Source organism: Condylura cristata, unplaced genomic scaffold (genome assembly GCF_000260355.1).
Source record: "Condylura cristata isolate star-nosed mole 26May11 unplaced genomic scaffold, ConCri1.0 scaffold00004, whole genome shotgun sequence".
Classification (NCBI taxonomy): domain Eukaryota; kingdom Metazoa; phylum Chordata; class Mammalia; order Eulipotyphla; family Talpidae; genus Condylura; species Condylura cristata.
The window spans coordinates 58,533,423-58,554,180 of record NW_004567105.1 but is presented as its reverse complement, the minus strand read 5'-3'; the positions used below and the strand labels follow the sequence as shown (position 1 = coordinate 58,554,180).

Here is a 20,758-nt window from a genome sequence, read left to right as displayed (position 1 = left end):
AAGCATTCTGCACCTGCTAGTAAGGGCTGTGGCCCAGCACCTTGAGTCTCCTCACCCCCTGCCGACATCTCGGCTCTTCTCCAGACCCCTTTGTGGTCCAGCGGCTAACAGGCTAATGCCTGGCTCGGCAGGAGCTTGGTCTAGCATGATTGCCCACCTCTGCTCTGACCGCACCGTCCCTGGGAAGTACCAGTTAGCAAGTATTTGTGGATCATCCCTTCAAAGGAAGCAGCTGCTGGGCACAGGTGAGAAATTAGTCCCCTACCAGACACAAAAGCCTTTCGTCTATCTCTGCCCCACCCTGGTGTGAGCTTTATGAAACAGTGAAGGACTGTCTGTTACCACCATCTCCAAGGGCAAATGTGACCAACTGTCTTCTAAATCTAAGTCTCAGAGGCAAAGCCGCAACACTACAGCCCCTGAGCCACTCACATGGCTGGGGTCTCTACATGCCTTTCTCCAAACCAAATCAGTCGGGAGTCCCTTATGGGTGGGACTGAGGGACTGGTCTAAGGGAAACAGGATTTTCGCCCCACGTGGGCCTGGCTGTGTCTTTGAGTATTGGCACTGGCTGCGGTTGGAAGCCAGAGCCAGTGCATGAAAGACAGCCAGAAATTGTGAGGGCATCTCTGGTTGCTCAAAAGGGAAGCAGGTCTTCTCCGAAACCTGGTTTACAGTCATCTTGCAGAGCTGCTTCTGTCCCTTTTCTTAAATCCTTAGCAGAAGAGTATAGCTGAAATGGAGAGCAGTTGGGAGCCGGTTGTCTCATCACAGGCTCCTCAGCAAGCTCGCTACCCGACGCCAGACCCCAAGGTGCTAACTCCCCTGCTCCTGGCTGGTGACGTGATGCAGACCAGTATACATCCCAGGAGCGGATGTCAGATGGGGCAGCAGTCTCTTTTCCAGTAATTCTTACAGTGGGGTGACCCAATTAAAAATGCAATGAATCCACAGGCTAATTGGGCCCTGGGTTCTGTATTCTTTCTGAAAGGTGGGCCATCTTTCCCCTCAATGAACAGTCATGATTATTTTCAAAAGTCTGAGAAGACAATTACTGAAGTTAAATCAAGTGATATGAGAGAGCAGCAAGAGGCCCTAATGGTAGTGATGCATTGTTACAAGAACCCACAGGAAGGAACTTGCTAGTACTTATTAATGGTTCCCAAACTGGGTGGGGTTCGGGGTGAAGTTGTTCCTCTTGGACCAAAAGCAGTCTGAGTGGCTTAGATCTCAGTGGCATTTGGGGTCATGGAGAGCATGTCATCTGAAGGCATTCCAGTAAGATGCGCCAGAGGCTAGTTTAGAGAAGCCACAGGAAAGATACACATGGGATATTTCTGCCCAAATCTGAGAAAGGTCAATGGACTCATGGAATCCCGGGTGGGGTAAGGGGTCCAGCATCTGAGAAGACACTGCCTAAGGGCAGGTTTCCAGCAGATCTCAGGCACTGTGCTCTTGGGACTCTTGTATACTCTTGATTGAGAGCTTTGGGTATAAATACTACATCAGAAAATTTTTTTTTTTAAATTAAAGGTAGCAGAAAGGTGGCACCATCACTGTCAGATAACTTTTGCAAATGCCTCTTAGCTCTCTTGAGAGAAAGACAAAGGTCACCCTGGTTTTATAGTGCAGGCCGTACTAGCCTCAGGACTCCCCCAGCTCTCTGGAGCTCCAGGGTCCCAGGACCACTTGGTGAGAACTGCTGCTCTTAGGGAACGGTCTCAACTCTCTCCAAGAACGAGGGTCCTAGGGCCTTTTTGTGAGCTCCCTGGTTGTTGAGCCTCCATCTTTGTAGCAATGTCTCAAGGCTTGAACCTTCTCTCCCTCCCAGACCTCTCCCCAAGCCCCACTTCGCCACCTAGATGGGAGGCCACGTCTGGCCTGGCCTGGCACCAGCGCAGCTGTGTGCCAGGGCCCTGGCAGCTGGGAGCAGTGGTCTGCATCAGCATGAGATGGACTTTGTTTTTAAAGCCCTCCATTGAGAGAGATCGTGGACTGGGTTTAGAATCAGTTTTCATGGCTCCTCGTGAAAAGTTGTCATTTCCACCTTATCTTAGTGACATTAGAGCTCCCCTGGGCTAGTTGGAAGAAAATTAACCTTGAGTGGTGAGCACTGAAGTCATGTGGACCACAGTCATAGTGAGCCCCGAGCCCAGCACTTTTCTGTAGCCCTGACAGCAGGTCTTGGTGGTGGAGGTGGGGCCTAGTGTCCTGGGAAACCCCACCTGGTTGTGTCTCCATTAGCCTAGGGGCGTCACTTTAGCAAACGGGAACAAGATTAACCCACGTGTCCTCCTTCCCAGAATCTAGTGGGATAAAGTGGTGAGGTCACACTGCCAGGTACAAAGAATTTCTGTGATTCTGGTGTTTCAAGAACCAAGGTAGAATTGAAACAGAACTGTCAGCTCATTTGCAGGGAAATGTCATAGATCACATTAGCTAATTCTTTTAAAAGTTCCTTGTATCTTTCAAAGTGATGGTAACAAACGCCATGTGTACAACTAAGTGCAACCCCCAGAGTAATTTACCAGGGTAATGCTCCAGCTGACTTTTCAGGGAGGGTCGGAATTGCTGTGGGTGACTCATGGGGTGCCGTGCTCATGATTCCATCCCTTTATATAACTCAAGGACTGTTCATAACGACACAAAGGCCACACCATCACATTTTCCCTGGAGGAAAACAATGACAAAGTGAGGGGTGTGCCCGTGAGTGGTGTGTGTGGTGTGTGCGTGTGTGGAGGAAGTGGGGACAGCTTGCAGATGGGCAGGTGTATTCGGGAAGGATTTAATCTCCAGTTCTTCTAATGGAGCTAGTCTAAAATTATCCCCACTGATGGGGTAGCAGCCGAATCCTCTAAAGGGTTAACTGGAACTTGCCTTTGGAGATGGCTCTGTGACCAGGACCTGCCCTGGCTACGTGAGAGTGAGAGCAGGCAGGAGGGACCAGGCTCTCCCAGACCAAGGCACCGGGGCTGGAGTGGGGAAGCCTGGTGCTGACGTGCATCAGAAGATGAATGACCTGGCCCATTCACGACTGGAGACTCGCCTCTCTTACCTCCACTGTTACAGCGTAGGTTTGGTGGCTTCCGGGCACAGGTACCTGCGGGGTAGGCCAGAGAGCTGGCACATGGCTGCATGGAGCTAGCTCAGGGAGGCAGGTGGGGGAGCACTCCCCAGGCACCCAGGTGGGAAACCCTGAAGGTGGGCGAGAGGGAGGAAGCTGAGTGAGTGCTCATGTTGGATGTTAAAATACAACTTTATACTGTTGCTTCAGAAGTATTTAGAAAGATTTTATAGTTTGTTTTTGGTGACTTAATCATTCTATAGAATAAATATCTATAAAATCCCAATTAAATGGTGTCTAACGTTTAAAGCAGCAGTCTACAGGCAAGGCGCCAGCATTTTTTTTAAAGTATTTATGACAACATCTAGCATTTAAAATCAACCAGAAAATAGGCGTGATTCGGTTTAATATTTTATATGATTGGACATCTAAATCAATGTCTATATTTTATATTCCGTGTTTATTTAAAACCCTAATTCTACTGTGATGTTAATGGAGAGACTTTATATGGCTTTAATTGTGTTGGTTTATCTGCTGATAACCACAATTCAAAGTAAAACAGCATTTTGCTGATGGAGGGAGTAACAGATATGAAACATGGAAGAACAGATGATTTTACTGACTGTAAAGTGTTTATTCAAGAAGAAAATGTTCTTTTTTAGGGCCATGGAGAAAGTAACTTTTTCAAGGGTTTAGGAGTTTTCTGCACTCGGGGGACTAGTGCCTAGGGGATTTTTGGAGCAGCCTAAGCTACCTTTTAGCCTGATATGTGTGCTAGAAAATTTCATTATCATGTTTTGTGATATGTAATAATTCAGGGTGCTGTGCTTAAGCTTCATTTCAGTTTATGTTTGGAAACAACTGTTTCCCCCATTCCCGACCTGGCAGACACCCCGCCCTCTGCAGACCTCAGCCCTTCTCTCCTCTCCCACCCCACGTGAAAGAGTGAAGTCAGTTGCTGACTCGTAGAAGGTGTGTTTTCTCCTATGTGGAGCAAGCAAAATATATTCGTGATTTCTAAACCTCTGCTTTTGTGTCTGGGAAGAGTGACGCTTTCTCTCCTCCTCGGATGTCTCTTCAATGAATATGTTGTCGTTACCTGTCTTCGGGAGTGGCTTCCAGGCCACCTCTCAACCTTCTCCATGATTTATGTTGCAAACAAGTTCTCTGTCCTGTGTCTGTTCGCTGCACTACCCTAATCCTGTGTACCACAGAAGACATGCTGGAGACAGTTTTCGTTTTTATTATACAATTATGTTATATGTGTATTTCAGTGAAATGTCAACCCGTCAACAGAGGATGATGTTAAAAATTATCCAAATAAATAGTTTTCTATTTCTTTTCATCAGACCTAGTCTAATCAGTTGAATGACAATAAGTAGGGTCTGCTGTTGTTATCGGCACTTGTGCTTGCTCCTGTCCAGGCGGCCCTGCAGTGGGGGTTAATGTACATAATGGGCGCGGGGTCACCAGTGTTTATTTTGTGGGGCTGGCAGCGGGTGTGTTGAGCCTGGTCTCTGCCTCGTTTGGGCGCCTCAGATGCGTAGCAGCCCTCTCTCCCTGGCAATCTCAAGTCAGACTGTGAAACCCTGGCTTGGCGCCCCTCGCCTTGGTAACCGTGCCCAAGGAAACACTGCATGAATGAACCGCAGCTGTTTAATATTGCTGGGCACAGCCCTCCTTTCCGGCGCTCTTACTCACTGCCATTAAGAGTGTCCCTCTGCTCTTTCCAAGGGAATGGAAAGGTGGGTCCATCTCTGAGCTGAAAGATCCCTCAGGTTCGGATGTGTCGGTCCTGGGCATCCCGAGAGAGGGCAAAGTGTGTGTGTGTGTGTCTGTGTGTTTGTGTGTTTGTGTGGTGTACTTCCGTGCATGTACATGTGTGCTTGTCCTGTTTCTGTGGCCACATGGACAGGAAAGCAGGAAGCAACCCCACACACAACCCCCAACCATCTGCTCTGGATTTGCGCTGGGGCGTGGGACTCTCCCCTCCAGGACCCTTGAAGCTCTGAATCCAGGCAGCTCTGTCACCCTCACAGTTCATGACATGGAAAGACCTGCTGCTCCCCGCTTCAGAGAATGGTTCAAGCCAGACCCCAGCTTGCATGCCCTTTATGCAGGATCACTTCAGAGGCAGTGTTCCCAGCGCCTCTGGGGGAGCCCCCGTCTGATACTGCACTTTAGCTCAATATCTGCTGAAGACAGTTCTGGGCGTCCAGTAACAGGCCCCAGTACCCCTTCCTGCCCCTGCACTGCTGTGTGCCATGTGTAAGTCATGGCATGCCGGTGTCCGCCCACTGCTGGGCTTGTGGAGAGAGGAGAGGGCTCACGCCCACAGAGCGCCCTGAGGCTGGGGTGTTGGCTCCAGATGGAGGCCTGCACAGCCACCTGCTCGGGTGCTTGCTCACCAAGGCAGAGCTTGTAAACAGACCACCAGTAGATGAGGGGGTGCTGCTCGGATACAGGGCAGGTGGCCTCAGCTGGGGCCAGAGAGGAGAGGACTCTTTCTGATGCAGGTTGTTTTGCAGAAAATGATAACTGTTCTGTCCCTGAGTGTTTAAGTCAGCATGCTGCTATTCTTCAAATTAGTGATCCAGGAAATCATCTCAGAGTTAAGTCATCTTCCCTGGATATAGTTCAAAGCCTCTACACTGTTACCCTGAGAAAGTCAAGGAACAAGGCAAGGGCTTCTCGCAGGCTGTCTGAGGGTCCCTGGGGCCTCAGGTGAGAGTGGTCAGCTGTGAGGGCATTGGGGAGATGTGGAATGTTTGTGAGGGTGCTGGTCACCTGGTGGGCCTGGCACCCCCTCCAGAGGCTGGCGAGCCCCTTTCAGTGTGTGTGGTCTACAAGAGGACCTGGCATCGCTCAGTGTCCAGGCCAGGTCACCACCGTGGCCGCGAGAGCGGGCCCTGCACCACGGCCGGGTCTGTGTGCGTGTCCTCTTCTGTCATGTCCCGAGTGTGCTAGTGGCTGCGGTGTGTGGTGTCACTCCCTCATTCCCTCAGCTTTTAGCAGAACCAGCTGCCCTGGTGGCTGTGTGGTCTGCTTTCCCTCTGGTACCTGCACCGGTAGTCTCCTCGTCCTGGACCCAGCCAGTGAGTCCCTGCCACCCTCCTGTGGGGCAGCCAGAGGCGCTCCTTACCTGTATGGTCTCTGGGCGACCATGAGCTCTAAGCTGTCTTTCATTCAGCTGTCACTTCAACATGGGCATGCTCTTGGCCATGACAGACCCTAGTCCCAGTAACCACGCACTGTTCCCTGCAAATGGGAATGTCAGTGGTTGGAGGTTATGTGCCACAAGTTCCCCCTCTTAGGGCCCTCCTGAATTCCTGACCACACCCAACAGCCCTGAGGCTGTGGGATGGTGATGTTCAAACAAGTCAGCTCCCTGGGTTTCCCTTTGAAGAAACATCCCCTCCCACAGCTGAATCCAGTGGGAACAAAGCCAGGACCCAGACGGGCCCAAGGCACCCTGTTATCTAATCTGTTTTGCCATCTTCATTGATCTAGGCGGGGTTAAGGACACTGCACGACATTGGGCCAGAAATCCGGCGGGCTATATCATGTGATTTGCAAGATGACGAGACTGAGGACACAAAACGCGAAGAAGAAGAAGATGTGTTCAAAGTAATTATTCCAAGACTAGCTACACACTGGCCATTTGGAAGTAGTGGGCAGGCCTCCAAGTTGTACAGTCGAACCACGAAAGAACTTGGAGAATACGAAGCAGCTCCAGGGCCTAGAGGGGCTTGCAGGCAAACCCTCCCCACTCAGCAGCATCTTTTTCTAGGCCTGCTCCTTCCCTGAGCTGGCCCCTAGGCCCCTCTCTGACACCTTCAGAGGAGCTTGACCACGGCCACTTCCTGGCACGGCTTAGCCTTTTGGGTCCTTCTAGCAGCAGCCTGTCCACACTACCCCCTTCTTCCCTGGGCAGCTCTTTGATCTCCAGCCAGCCCTCAGCCTTCTGGCCCCCCGACCCAGAGAGCATGCCCACTGCCCAGCCTCAACTACCGGGGCTGCCAACCAGCTGCCTGGTATGTCCCTGCAACTTGGAGCGACTTGAAGAGCCACGAGAGTGACAGCCAGGAGCTTGCTCCCCAGCTCAGGAATCGGGTAACTTCCTCATTTCAAGGGGGACCAACTGCCACACAGCCACACTAACCCCATATCACTGAGACACTCAGATTGTTTTGCAGAGATCCTTCGGAGCTTACCTAGAATTTGTATTTCATGTAGAAAGAATTACCTAACATAGCTAGCGTGCATCAAATACTTGTTAAATTACCTGGTGTTGTCTCCCATTATTTTGCAGAGAAATGGTGCCCTGCTTGGAAACCATGTCAATCATGTTAATAGTGATAGGAGAGATTCCCTTCAGCAGACCAATACCACCCACCGTCCCCTGCATGTCCAAAGGCCTTCAATACCACCTGCAAGTGATATTGAGAAACCGCTGTTTCCTCCAGCAGGAAATTCGGTGTGTCATAACCATCATAACCATAATTCCATAGGAAAGCAAGTTCCCAGCTCAACAAATGCCAATCTCAATAATGCCAATATGTCCAAAGCTGCCCCTGGAAAGCGGCCCAGCATTGGGAATCTTGAGCATGTGTCTGAAAATGGGCATCATTCCTCCCACAAGCATGACCGTGAACCTCAAAGAAGGTCCAGTATTAAAAGGTAAAACCTTTACATCGTGTTTGCACTCAGTACTGTAGTGTCTGCCCACGGAGGTTCTAATGCCCGATGCTCTGGCACGTGTGGGAGCTCCCTGTGGGCATCTGCTTTAGAATTGGGAACATGCCACGCCACGCCCTCTTGGGCAGTTGACCACGGGCCGAGCCTAAGGGTGGAGGGGTCATCTGCCTCCCGTGTCCCGCTCTGTGGAGAGCCCCTTAAAATGGGAGTGCCACAGACTCGCGCTCTCCAGTTATGCCAGCACACTCTGTGACAGGGACCGGCAAGTTTTTTCTTACCATAAAGGACCTAGTTAAATTTCATTTGTGGTCACTAAAAAGGTGAACTTTGTATATTCATGTGAAGAAATGTTTTTCTTCTTTGAATTTTTTTTCAATTCCATAAAAATGTTAGCTTGTGGGCCAGAGAAAAGCAGGGGGTTGGCTGTGTGAGCCGTGGCTTATAGCTTGCCCGGCCCGCTCTAGGAAGTAGGCTGACGTTTCGAATTTTGTTGGAAGTGTTTAACTTTGATCTTCTCCCTCCCTCCCATCTTATGCCTTTCCTGGATAGAACGCGCTATTATGAAACTTACATTAGGTATGTGCTTGCTGCCTGTGTTTCTGTGTTAAAAACTGTGCATTGTGTGACCAACTGGCCTCTCTGACTACTAGTAATAGGAATTCTTTGAACCAGTGAGGGTACTGGTGTTTCGAGCTATAAACTCAGTACGTAGTGATAGTTGCTTCTCTCCAAGCAAAGGACTTTTGAGGTCCAAAGACACAAAGACCGTATTACTATCCACTGGCCTACGCCAGGCAGCCCCTAGGTGAGCCCTTGCAGAGCTCACAGCAGTGCTGGGAGAGTCTACCATGCACTTAGTTATAGCAGATAAACTGGTAGCAACTTGAGCCTAAAGAGGGCAGGGCAGGAGAGAGTGAAGAAATTAGAGAAAGCAAAGGCCCCTCCCTCTTGGAGACTGATGAAGTCACAGAGCTTGGCTACTTTCCCCAAAGAGTGAGGCCAGGACTGAGGGCCAGGACTGTTATAATAGTCCTGGGCTGAGGAGTGTTAGAAAAGGGTGGTCAGGAGGGTCTCTCCTAGGACATTGTATCCCAAGTTCCCATCATCCTGGCTGGGTCAGATGCAGTGGGGAAGTCGGTGGTAAAGGATCCTCTTGGTGTCAGGCTCTGAATTCATGTTGGGCCAGGATAGCAGAGTGGGGGCCAGAGGAGATGGCCTGAGGCCCAGGCTCTCTTCCCCCCTCATCTCAGGTCTCTAGGGCCATTTTCTTGCTCTGGGTGCCTAAACTACATCTACTCCTTTAGTACCAATGCCTCTGTTTACAATGGTGTGGCACTGTCCAGGGTACTGAACCCCCAGCTCCTGCACAGCTTGTGTGCGTGCACACAGCATCCATTTCCGTAGGTTTTAATTATTCCAGCCCCTCTTGAGGTAGATACCCAGGGGAGAAGCAGCAGCACTGTGGGCAGGACTGCCAGCTCTAGGCTGAGGCCACGGGATTGTCTGTCCCCGGCCTGGCACCCAGATCCTCTTTCCCGACCACAGATCCGACTCAGGAGATGAGCAGTTCCCAACTATTTGCCGGGAAGACCCGGAGATACACGGCTACTTCAGGGACCCCCGCTGCTTGGGGGAGCAGGAGTATTTCAGCAGTGAGGAGGGCTACGAGGACGACAGCTCGCCTACTGGGAGCAGGTGAGGAACCCTGTGGTACAGGCTAACATGAGGACCTCTCGCTGTTTCCTCAGGGCACACATGGGCAACCCTGGAGAGCAAATCAGGAGCACAAACTCCAGGCCAGGGGACAAGACAGGGGGAGAGTGGGCCAGAGAGAAGCAGGGGAAAATCTCTTTCTTCAGCCCTCTTGAGAGGCCTGTGAGACCTTCTAGTAAAGACTCAGCAACATGGGCAGCCTTGTGGTGGTCTCACCCCTTTCCATCAGCCCCCTGCCTCCTGAGAGCTCCATTTGAACTTTGTGGCTGCTGAGTGCTTAGACCTGGGGGCTCTGTCTGCACAGCAGCTCAGCCACTCTTCAGTGTAGCCTAGAGACCAGTGCCTGCTTCCTGTTCCCACCCATGGCCCCTCCTGTAGACAAGGGGGGAGTCAGAGCTGCATTGCCCAGCATAGGCACCTCTCCAGGCTTCTGTCCTAAAGAAAGAATTTTGAGACCCTCCCTGGTGGCGTAAGGGGTTAAGTGCAGCACTGTGAAGATGTCTGCAGCCACTGCAGCATGAGTTCCATCCCAGCCAGGGAGCTGACCCATGTGGCGTGGCAGACCTCTCCTGCATCGCCCGCGGCTCCCCTCAGCAGTGTACTTTGTCCATCTGCCTGTTCTGCTCCCCACTCTGTGTCTGCTGAATCCTTTCACTCCCTGCACCTCTGGCCTGTACCCAGTTCTTGGATGAACAGATAAATATTTTTTTTAAAGGCATTTTGAGGTTAAGATGGACACTTTGCTTTAGGACACACAGCAGGCTGGATGGGGGACAGAAGTCACCTGCCATCCTCTTTGTAAACTGCATCTCCCCTTGACCAGGGAGGGAGGCCCATCAAAGTGGAAGCGATATTTCTACTGCATGGGAAAGGTCACTCTGACGTCTGAGCTGTTCGTGAACATGGATCTCTCCTTTCCAGGCCAGCCAGGTCCTGCCACGGCCCCTACCCCAGAAGTTCCTCAGCCCCTCTCAGGGCCTGACTTCTGGAACCACTGATTTGGAAACAAATGGAATCTGAGTTTCTTTTTTCTTACGCAGTCTGTGCTGACCTAGTTCCAAAGCCTGCGCTCCAGAGTCCTGCTTCTCATTTCCCTGACTGGAATTGAAATGACACCCCCTACCCCCACCTCCCCTGAGTACCTCCCTTCCAGTGCTGCCATCTGTGTGCCTGGTACTTGTCAAGCTCCTTGGAGGTGGAGACTGTGCATCCTCCCAGGCCAGCCCTGGGCAAAGGGCAGGCAGGGGAGGGATCTAAAGTGAGCAGTTGCAATCCACATCTCAGCTTGGCCGAGGCTGCCCCAGCGAGGGCACTACCAGCAGCTCACTCATCACAGCCTGGCCATCCTGAATCATCTGTAGTGGCTCTTGCCCTCCATCTAGAATCTTCCATAAAGCTGAGGACTAATGCCTATTCTCAGTTGGCCCTGCTGGTCCAGGAGAGGTGGAGAGAGGACTGTGGATGCAGGTCTGTTATAGCTCAGGGACAGAGCCAGTTAACTTGGACCACCCATGTGCTCACTCTCGCTCTCTCTCTCTCTCTCTGCTTCTGGACACCAGACGAAACTATGGCTACTACAACCGATACCCAGGCAGCACCTTGGACTTTGAGCGGCCCCGGGGCTACCACCACCCCCAAGGCTTCCTAGAGGACGACGACGCGCCTGTTTGCTATGATTCCCGGAGATCCCCAAGGAGACGCCTTCTACCTCCCACCCCAACATGTGAGGCCAGGTTTTTTAATTTTAGGTGAAGCTTCCCAGACAGTGGCACCTCCTTGATTTCTGTGCTGGGGGCGTGAGACTGGTGTGGTCCTGCATGTCAGGGCTCTTTAGTCTTCGAGTCCAGCGCCCTGGGCGGAAACACCCAGCTCTCCACCCTTCCCAGCGGTGCACCAGACAGCAGGGCTCAGCCCACTCCAGCTGTTCTCCACTCTGTGCTCCTAGAATTGCACAGTACGTGGCATCTACTGAGGGGCTTCTTGGGCACGTGGTCACTGCCTGGAGCCTGGTCCCTCCTGGAAGGCAGGCGAGGTGGGTGCCGGGAGTTGCCAGGTCCACTCTGTGGACAGGCTGACCTTCAGAGAGAAGGATCAACCCAGGGGCAGACCTGGACTGGCACCCAGGCCTGGCCTGTCTTACAAAGCCCTACATTGAACCTCTGGGGGGGGGGGGGCGGGGCTGGGATCCTTGGTGCCCGTCTCACCTCAGTCTCCACCACGGGTGCTCTCCTTCCTTGCCTCTTTTCCATCTTTTGCCTCACCTTTGCCTCAATCTGCCAGTGACTTCTGCTCACGGGACAGGCTTGGGATTTGGTGCTGACCTCGAGGGCCAGTGTTCCCGTCTTGGGGCCAGGAAAGTCCCATCCTGAGAAGGAACAGGGGCTGGCTGCTCCCCCCACCTGATTGTCTTGCCAAAGTGGTATAACCAGCTGCTACCTGGAGACCTGGGTACCTGTAAGGAATTCACACCAGGGAAAGAAACGTAGCAGCGGCCCTGGCTCAGCAGTTGATTTTGGACATATGGGCATTGTGATCATGGTTTAAATGGGCATTTCTGGGAAGCACAGTTTTGAGCAGGAGTTGATGAGTCCCTTCATGCACAGCAGAGTGGCTGGCTGGCCCCAGGCCCTGTGCCTAGCCCCAGCTGTCCGTCCGATGGGGTGTGTACTCAGCCCCACTTCCATGGTTAATATTTCATTGCTTAGCCTCAGGCATGTGCTGCCAAGCAGCATCTCTGGTCCCCATAAACACTGGGTGGCACATGGGCAGGTGAGGCAGGTGAGGCTCCTTGCACGTGTGAGCCCTCCGCCGGGCAACTGCAGTGATGCCCACGGGGAGTGAGGGACCTGGGTGGCAGGTAAGAGGTGGCCTCTTGGTTTTTAAGGACAGGTAAATGGTTTTATCTGTTTTTATCTGGTTTGATGTTTTGCTGCCCATCCGTTCAGATGTGGGCAGGGAGAACACAGGACTCCTCGGCCTCTCGTCTCAGCTCTGTGCTCTCAGCTCTGGGGCTGGAGGGGGTGGTTACCGCCTTCCTCAGAGACTGCTGTGCAGAGTGAGTGAGGACGTGTGTGCACGTGAGCCCATTTCAACACTAAAGGATTTGAATGGGTTGGCATGAGGGCGTGGTGGTTTTCTTTCCCTCGTTCGGCAATCTGCTCTAGGGTCCTAGAGGTTGTGCTGGCAGGGAGGCTTATCCTGCTGGGAGTGCGTGGAGCACGGCAGGAAGACCGGTAAGGCTGGTGCACTGTGCAGCTTGCCTGCATGGGCAAGTCGGGGCACACTGGACCCACACTGGGGCCGGACACTGTTTGCTTCTCCCTATTTGCTATCGGTTGGTCAAAGGCTTGGCCTGGTCTTCATGCAGCCTGGTGGTCACAGAACCCAGGAGAAGGCCTTTGGTCTGTGCTTGGAGACCCAGATTGGGGCCTATTCTCCTGCGCCTGGTACCTTTTGAAGTCACAATTTCCGGGTTTCTTGCCACTTAACCTGAGTATACACCTCTTTTCGGTGACTATAAGCAAGACAACTGTGGTCTTCAAAGTTGCAGGCGTTTCTGTTTGTTGAAGCTGGAGGGTCTTTCCAGCAAAGGAATTTGCTTGTTTCCTGGTTGAGCTGAGAGGGCCAGTAGCCAATCACTGCCTTTGAGACAGAGACGCCAGTGAGATGTTGTGTCCACCAGAGACACTGAGGATGTCTGGGAGGCAAGAGTGGAGCAGCCAGCCAGTGTCTGTGGTGGTGTCTGCATTGTGTTCTTGAACCCACAGCACGTAGGTCCAGGGGCTTCGAGTCAGGACACTTCCCTCTGGCCACGTTTAGCTCCTGCCCCTGAGAACAGGCACAGCATTGAAAAGAAATCAACTTGAACTTTTTTAAAGCATGCTGTGTTGGGGCTTCTTCCTTTATCCCTCCCTCTCAAAGTTCCGCACTCCCACTACCCAGTTCCCTTCCTTGGACGGGTCACTGAACACGCAGTGGGCGCCCCAACCCCCGAGGCCTGGTGTCCTGACAACGCGTTTCACATTGCGCTTTGACTCCTTAGCCCACCGGACATCCTCCTTCAACTTCGAGTGCCTGCGCCGGCAGAGCAGCCAGGAGGACGTCCCCCCCTCCCCAGCCTTCCCCCACCGCACAGCCCTGCCTCTGCACCTGATGCAGCAACAGGTGAGCCAGCCCCTGGCCTCGGCTGGGAGCCCCGGCCGCCCTGCATGGGACACACCCTCGGAAGCCCTCTTTCCCTTGTCTGCCAGCCAGGGAGGGAAGGAGAAAGTCTTCACACACACGCTGCTTCGTCCTCTAACCCTGCCCAGTCGATGAGGTCACAAACACCATCTTACACATAAGCAAACATCAAAGCGGAGAGGGGAGTGACCGGGCTGACCTTTGAGTCCGAGGCTGCCAGCTGGGCTCTTGGCCTAGATGCCCACGGTCATTTCTCCCCCACGTCTCTCCTCTGCTCCCAAGACACAGCCTGATGGTGACCTCTTGACAGATTCTGAATTTCCACCGCCACCTTTGATTTGCTCCGAGCTGTTCCTTTATTAAAACATGCCTGAGCCCACTGTGGTTACTGGGGTGGTATCACCCGACCCTGCCTGCAAGGGGTGTGCATCCAGGGAGAAGGCCCGAGCCCTCTCGTCTAGGCTGTGCCTTAACGGACAGCAGTATGGGCTTCTTCTGTTCTGCAAAGAGCACCTCAGATATGCTGTCTGCTTAGGTGTGTGCATTGCAGGGGGGTGAGAGGGAGGAGCGAGGAGGATCACAACAAGTGCAGGCCCTGGCCTGGGGGTCTGCGGAGCAGGCTTCTCCCAGCAGGACTCTTAACTTGCAGGGCCTGACATTCTAGCTGCCCATTCACCTTTTCAGTCTCCGCCTTCAGTTTCTTTTCGCTTCCTGTCTGTTTTGCTTGATGGTGGCAAGCAGACATAGCTGTCTACAGACTCGCGGGTGGCAGGCCCTTGCCCTCCCCGGCCTGGTCTGATGGGGCTCACATCTGTCCTCATGTGTCTGCACTGCCCCTCAGTCACCTTAGCAGTTTGACCAGGGCCCTGTGCTGGTCAGTCCTGTGTGCTCCTGGGGCCGGGCCTCAGTGTGCCCTCTGCTGCCTGGGGGTGCAGGGCAGTTTGGCTGCAGGGCAGCGGGGCTTTCCTCATGCTTCAGGGCAAACTGAGGCGGCGTGTGGCTCTGCACCAGGGAAGAGAGAACCATGTCGCGCCCTTGCTGGTGCTGGCTCTCACAGGCCCGCCCTGAATTCACATCCATAGTTGAGCCCAGAATGAACTGATAGGATGTTCAAACACCAGTGCTGTGTGTCTTCCCTGATTACTTCATTTCAGAATTTGCAGCTGACTCCTACGTGGGCACAGTCATAGGAAATGCCTCCTGGGTTGGGGGGAGAAAGAAAATGATGTTGTAAAAAGCCGGATTTTTGCTTCCAATTATTTAATTTACTCACTGCTAGTGTCTGAGGCTGTCTCTATAAAACAGTTCGACTGTTTTATAAAAGCCCATACTGCTGTCCGTAAGGCACAGCCTAGACGAGTGGGCTCGGGCCTTCTCCCTGGGTGCACACCCCTTGCAGGCAGGGTCGGGTGAGGCCACCCCAGTAACCAAGTGAGTCTGACTTGGTCTGCTTGAAGGAAGCCTGAAGCCCGGACCTCTGGTCCCCCCACTTCCTCCGTCTCCTCAGATCATGGCAGTTGCAGGCCTGGATTCAAGTAAAGCCCAGAAGTACTCGCCCAGCCACTCCACTCGCTCTTGGGCCACCCCTCCGGCGACCCCTCCGTATCGGGACTGGACGCCGTGCTACACACCCCTGATCCAGGTCGAGCGGTCCGAGGCCCTGGACCAGGTCAACGGTAGCCTGCCATCCCTGCACCGCAGCTCGTGGTACACGGATGAGCCTGGCATCTCCTATCGGACTTTCACACCAGCCAGCCTGACTGTCCCCAGCAGCTTCCGAAATAAAAACAGCGACAAGCAGAGGAGCGCAGACAGCTTGGTGGAGGCCGTGAGTATGACCCATGGGAGGGCAGCGTGGGCCCCGCGGCAGTGGAGCTGTGGCGAGCCCACACCGCAGCAGTGTGCGGTGGCTCTGCGGGCAGCAGGCTCCGGGGTTCCGTGGCCTGTGGCCCTGGACACCGCCACTGCATAGCTATGTGGGTGCCACCTAAGGCGTGAATCCAGAAACTGGCCGGCACTGCCCCGCCCCAATTAGCTGTACCAGTATTGTATGTGTTGTCCCATGTATACTAAAATATTTTGCCCCAGTGGGTTTCCTCAATCTTGTTGGACCACATACAACATAAAGGCCCAAGTTATTTCGCTACACTTAGTCATTGCGTATGAGGAGGGCTAGAAAACATGATTGCCTGAATCTCAAAAGCATATTGTGTGGTAAGTGCTTGAAGGGGGTCCCATCACAGCCCCCATCAAAGCCATACAGTGCATTCATTGATGTTTCCTGTGCAGGTCCTGATATCTGAAGGCTTGGGCCGGTACGCAAGGGACCCAAAATTTGTGTCTGCGACAAAATATGAAATCGCCGATGCCTGTGACCTCACCATCGACGAGATGGAGAGCGCAGCCAGCAACCTGCTGAATGGGAACATGCGTGGCCGGGCCAACGGGGACCTGGGCCCCCTCTCACACCGGCAGGACTATGAGCTGCAGGACTTCGGGCCTGGCTACAGCGATGAAGAGCCAGACCCTGGGAGAGAGGAGGAGGACCTGGCGGATGAGATGATATGCATCACCACCCTGTAGCCCAGGGCGGGCACAAGGCCAGGGAAAAAGTGCCTCGTAGTTAGGAAAGCTTAGGCACTACTAGTATGGAGTCCACATTCAATTAGACTTTCGTACAGGTGATGTCACGCCTCCAGGAAGCCATAAACCTGGTAGGGAGCAGCCGTGCACCTCGTGCTCGGCCCCAGCTGTGGGAAACAGTAGCCCAACCCTCCTGGAGAGGAGCAGCAAGGAAGTGTGGCAAGCCCTGCCTGCTTGCCCAGCCTGCACCGGGGCACTCCCCCATGCCCACCTGCCGGCAGGCACAATGGGAAAGGTTAAAGGTGATGACGACGATCACCATACCTGTGTCATTACCTCAGCCATCAGTCTAGCATATCAGACATTCACTGGGCCCAGCATATCCATTTTTAACCCCTTCCTCAATACACTGCTTCCTGGTTCCTGTTTAGCTGTTCTGAAGTACAGTGTGTAAGTCAGAACCTACCTACCAGCTGTCATCCTGAGGGGAGCAGGTTTTCTGTCCTGTGACTCCAGTTTACACCAGAGAGCATCACTCAGATGGTCGGTTTCTGACTGTCAGGCTAAGGGCAACTAAGGGTAAACTGGAATAATAATGCACTCGCAACCAGGTAAACTTAGATACGCTAGTTTGTTTAAAAATTATAGATTTACTGTACATGACTTGTAATATACTATAATTTGTATTTGTAAAGAGATGGTCTATATTTTGTAATTATTGTACCGTATTTGAAATGCAGCAATATCCATGGGTCCTAATAATTGTAGTTCCCCACTGAAATCTAGAAATTAGCATTTTTACTCAGACTACACAGAAGTAGAAATAGAGCCAATTCTCATTTATTCAGTGAAAATCTTTTGGCGGCAAAATTTTGAGTTCAAAAGAACTTGACACTATGGAGATTTTTCTAAAACAATGGAGTCACCTTACTTAAGACATGCCAGCTGACTCTTCAGTCCTGCCTTCGGGCAGAGTTCTAGTAGTGTGCCCTTTGGTCCACCATGGGTTGCAGCTGTCCATCTGGCTTGCTTCACCTTACTCACCCTCCGCTAAGTTGAGGACAGAGCAGGCCAAGCTGGCGACTCTGATCCTGGGGATTCACAGCTGCCTCCACCCCGCCTCCCCCCAGGACAGCTTTGGTTCCTGGTACAGAAACAATGGCACAAGTGAATGAAGTGCCCTGCTCTTGTCCCTGGGGGACTGGGATGCTGCTTGTCTTAAGAATAAGGAGTGATGGGGAGGAGGGGCAGAGGAAGCACATTGATAATCCGTAGCATAGAGTGTTAGGGTCTGTATAAAATGTATTGCTGCCTTTTTACAAAACATTGCCGTACTGTGTGTTCTCTTTGAGGGCTTTTATATGCAATTGAATGAGGGCTGAAGTTTTCACTGGAATGCACTCACACTCCGATTGTACTTCCTGATGAAAACCCACTTTTGGATCATTAGAACCATCAAGGCTTCTTTTTTGTTCACAGAACTATGCCGACATTGTCAAGTTACCTTGGCAGGGTTTCCCTGCAGTCAACAAACAGGTAGCAAATTTTGGTTCAAAAATTTTAAATACATAGACAAACTGTTAATGTCTTTGTTTTTTTGTAAATAACAACTTTGTTATGAAGACCTTACAAACCTCTTCTTAAGACATTCTTATTCCAGATCCAGGCAAAAACACATCAAGGTTTGTAAATGACTATTTCCTGACAAATTCTTTTTTATTAAAATGCAAAATGATCTTCAGAACAAACTGTGTAATAATTTCATTGTACCTGGGAGCTTCTCCTTGTAAAGGGTGCCTGCAACATCTGCAGAAGAGGCCAGGAGGACAGTCCTGTCATGAGAGGGGAGTTGCCACCCTCATGGCTCCTTCGATGCCCCAGGTAACTCAGTGCCAGCTTCTCCTTCAGGGCCAGCATCATCACCTCCATCACTGCCGACTCCATTCTCCGGTGGGTACTGGTTTTACTGAGTGACTTATTATCAGTAGAAAACTGTCCTGCCCAGATGTAGCTTTCTCTGGTGTAAGTAATGATCTTTTCAGCCAGTATCTACAAACCAGCTTTTGTATGGGCTGCATCACTTCCCTTTGCTGTGTGCTTTAAGCCTGGTTCAACCTCTGGTCTAACGATTTTTTTTTCTTGGTTAAGAAAAAGTTCAAGTTGTGGAACATAGTTTTCTTCTTTGTTTAAAGATTTAAACTTCTCTCATTTTTGGTTCCTTTCCTCACCCCTAAATAGATGTAATTTTGTTGTGTCCCTAGAAATGGTCCATCTAGTTTTCCTTAGCATTGTTTTCATGTCACAAGATAAAAACGGCAGCTACAGTTTAACTGAATCTGCAGTTTTCACCTAGACTGCGGGGCTCCTGCTAGTCAGGATGTGCTTCCCAGCTCTGGTCCAAGATGTTTCCACATCAGCCAGGGCAGGGAAGGGTGGATTGCGACAGCCCCAGAAACTTCTGTGATTTTTCCCCACTTGATAAACCCAACTGCTGTTGGCCCTAAGCTTGTGAAAGAAACGACAGCAGTTTCAGTTGTAGTTATAGTCTCAAATGTGTGCAGTTGCCCATGTTCCTGAAGAGGGGACTATGATGAGCAGTTGCTGTATCCTAAAACTGGTTAGTGGTAGAGGTGCTGCCTGGTACTTACAGCTTCCTTGTTAGCCTATCCAGAGTCTCAGACTCCAACTATGCTGTCACTTGTTGGAAGGGTTTCTTCTCCACTAGGGACATGAGCAAGGAGCCCTTGTTTCCAGCATGGAGCCTGTGGGGACAATGGCAGGTTCCCGGGCCAGTGTCTGTGGCGGGGGTTCATTTTCTGGTCATTAAGAGAAAAGCATCCCTGTGTTCAGTCAACTGAATAGGAAACTGCCTTTGTGTGGAACATGGTTTGGCTAGAGAGAACTGATTTGAATTTATCAAAATGATGTACTGGAAGCAGAAAGGCTATATGTGAAAGCTCTAGAGCCTTGTTTCAGGGACCCGCCCTTTCAGGCTATTCCTACACCTGTGTGTTCTGTCCCTCATTTGACCAGGAAGGGCCCTCTGCTGATGCAGCAGCTTAAACGCGCTCTCTTCCAAGGGCTCAGTGTTCCGCAGAGCCTGGCTGCTCAGCACATACGCAGCTTCCTGTTATGCTCTTCAGCCGTGTTTTGAAGAGTACACTGTTCACTACAGGCTTCGTGCTCAGGGGCTCACCTGACAAAGTGCCAGCACCTGTAGGTCTCTATGTGCCCCACGGGCCAACTAACTACAGCTTTGTGTCCCCAACTTGAGTCAGCATTTTCACTCTCACCCCCACTCTGGCTCCTCAGCCAACAGCTCTGTCTTTGTGGTCAGGGTGACTCAGGACAGTGGGGCCTTCAGTCCGCCATGTTGTCACTAGAGCCACCCTTCCACTGTGTCCAGACAGCAGCGGCACCCCCATCAGGGCTGGTGTGAGCAACTGCCTCAAGTTAAATATTAAATATGCTCTTCTGTGTCCAAATAGCTTGGCTTCTCCTTTGAAACTTCTGTCTGTAGCCAGGTCATCTGATGGAGGGGACTAAGTGCCAGTAGGCAAGGGTGGGGGGGTGGGCTGTGTGCAAGCGAACGGTATGTGCATCACGTCGCCTAGCCTACAACACAGTGACAGCAAGCCAGCTGTTGTTGCAGAGGCTGAGACACCAGAGAGCACAGCGGTGGCACAACTGAACAGCATGTCCTGGCCATGCCCACCCCAGAGAAGCAGGTGAGTGCCCTGACAGGCCCAGGACCCCTACACTGCTGACTTAGGATTTCTTGGCCATCAGAGCAGTGGGGTGGCACCCACACTCTGCTATTTCCTCCCACTGACAGGTGATGATGACTGTGAGGCAGGTGGGGAGCCTCTTGAGGAGAGCTCTTGGCAGATTAGAATTTTTTTCTTGACCTTCCCTTGGAACAGAATGTAAAGAAAAGCTAATATTAAGCAAGAGCTGCCTTTTTAAAGGAAAGGAAGAGGTAACAGTTCTCTTCACCTTCCTGGAAGTTCTTTCTCAAAAACCTAAGTTGCCACCATCAGGCCTCTAAGCCACGTCAATCCACTCTGATCCTGAAATGCCCATGTTCCTCCCCTCACTCTGGGCCCAGCACTGCAATACTCTTCTTCCTTGCCGTGGATGGTGGTTTTGGAGAATTTTCCGAAAAATCAATCCAAAATGTATTTGGTTTTCATTACCTTGTAAGAATAACATGGACAAAGCATCTCAGCTCAAAAATAAATTCTTAAAATGTAATAATCCAACCCAAGGAGCTTAAAGAGCTGATTTAAATGCTACTTGACTCCCCCTCCCCAATACTCAACTCTGTTTTTCTTCGCTCAACTGCGTTTTTACAGGAGCAGCGTGCACAGATTTACTTGCCTGTGCTGTGTCATGGCTCCATCCTGGTCCGTTCCTGTGGACATCTAGAGAATAAGGATTCTCCATCCCTGGCCATGGCCGAGTGTCTCCGAGGTGGAGGAATGTGCCCTCTTGGACTAGCTGTTTCGCATGGAGTGC

At 51.8% G+C, this 20,758-nt stretch overlaps 1 protein-coding gene across 3 annotated transcripts in view; it reads left to right on the top strand.

The window, feature by feature from the left end:
• The window catches only part of CACNA1D (calcium channel, voltage-dependent, L type, alpha 1D subunit), a 272,080-nt gene extending 253,480 nt beyond the window's left edge, over positions 1-18,600 (top strand). For 2 of the 3 annotated variants that reach the window (XM_004676057.2, XM_004676058.2), the window contains 8 exons: positions 6,575-6,691; positions 7,377-7,744; positions 8,312-8,338; positions 9,308-9,457; positions 11,035-11,198; positions 13,518-13,639; positions 15,165-15,485; positions 15,947-18,600. In XM_004676057.2, coding sequence (XP_004676114.1) covers positions 6,575-6,691; positions 7,377-7,744; positions 8,312-8,338; positions 9,308-9,457; positions 11,035-11,198; positions 13,518-13,639; positions 15,165-15,485; positions 15,947-16,240 — 1,563 coding nt within the window. In that variant the 3' untranslated portion in view covers positions 16,241-18,600. The remainder of the gene's footprint in view (positions 1-6,574; positions 6,692-7,376; positions 7,745-8,311; positions 8,339-9,307; positions 9,458-11,034; positions 11,199-13,517; positions 13,640-15,164; positions 15,486-15,946) is intronic. The other variant, XM_004676059.2, reaches the window with a different exon arrangement.
• Positions 18,601-20,758: the final 2,158 nt, after the last annotated feature.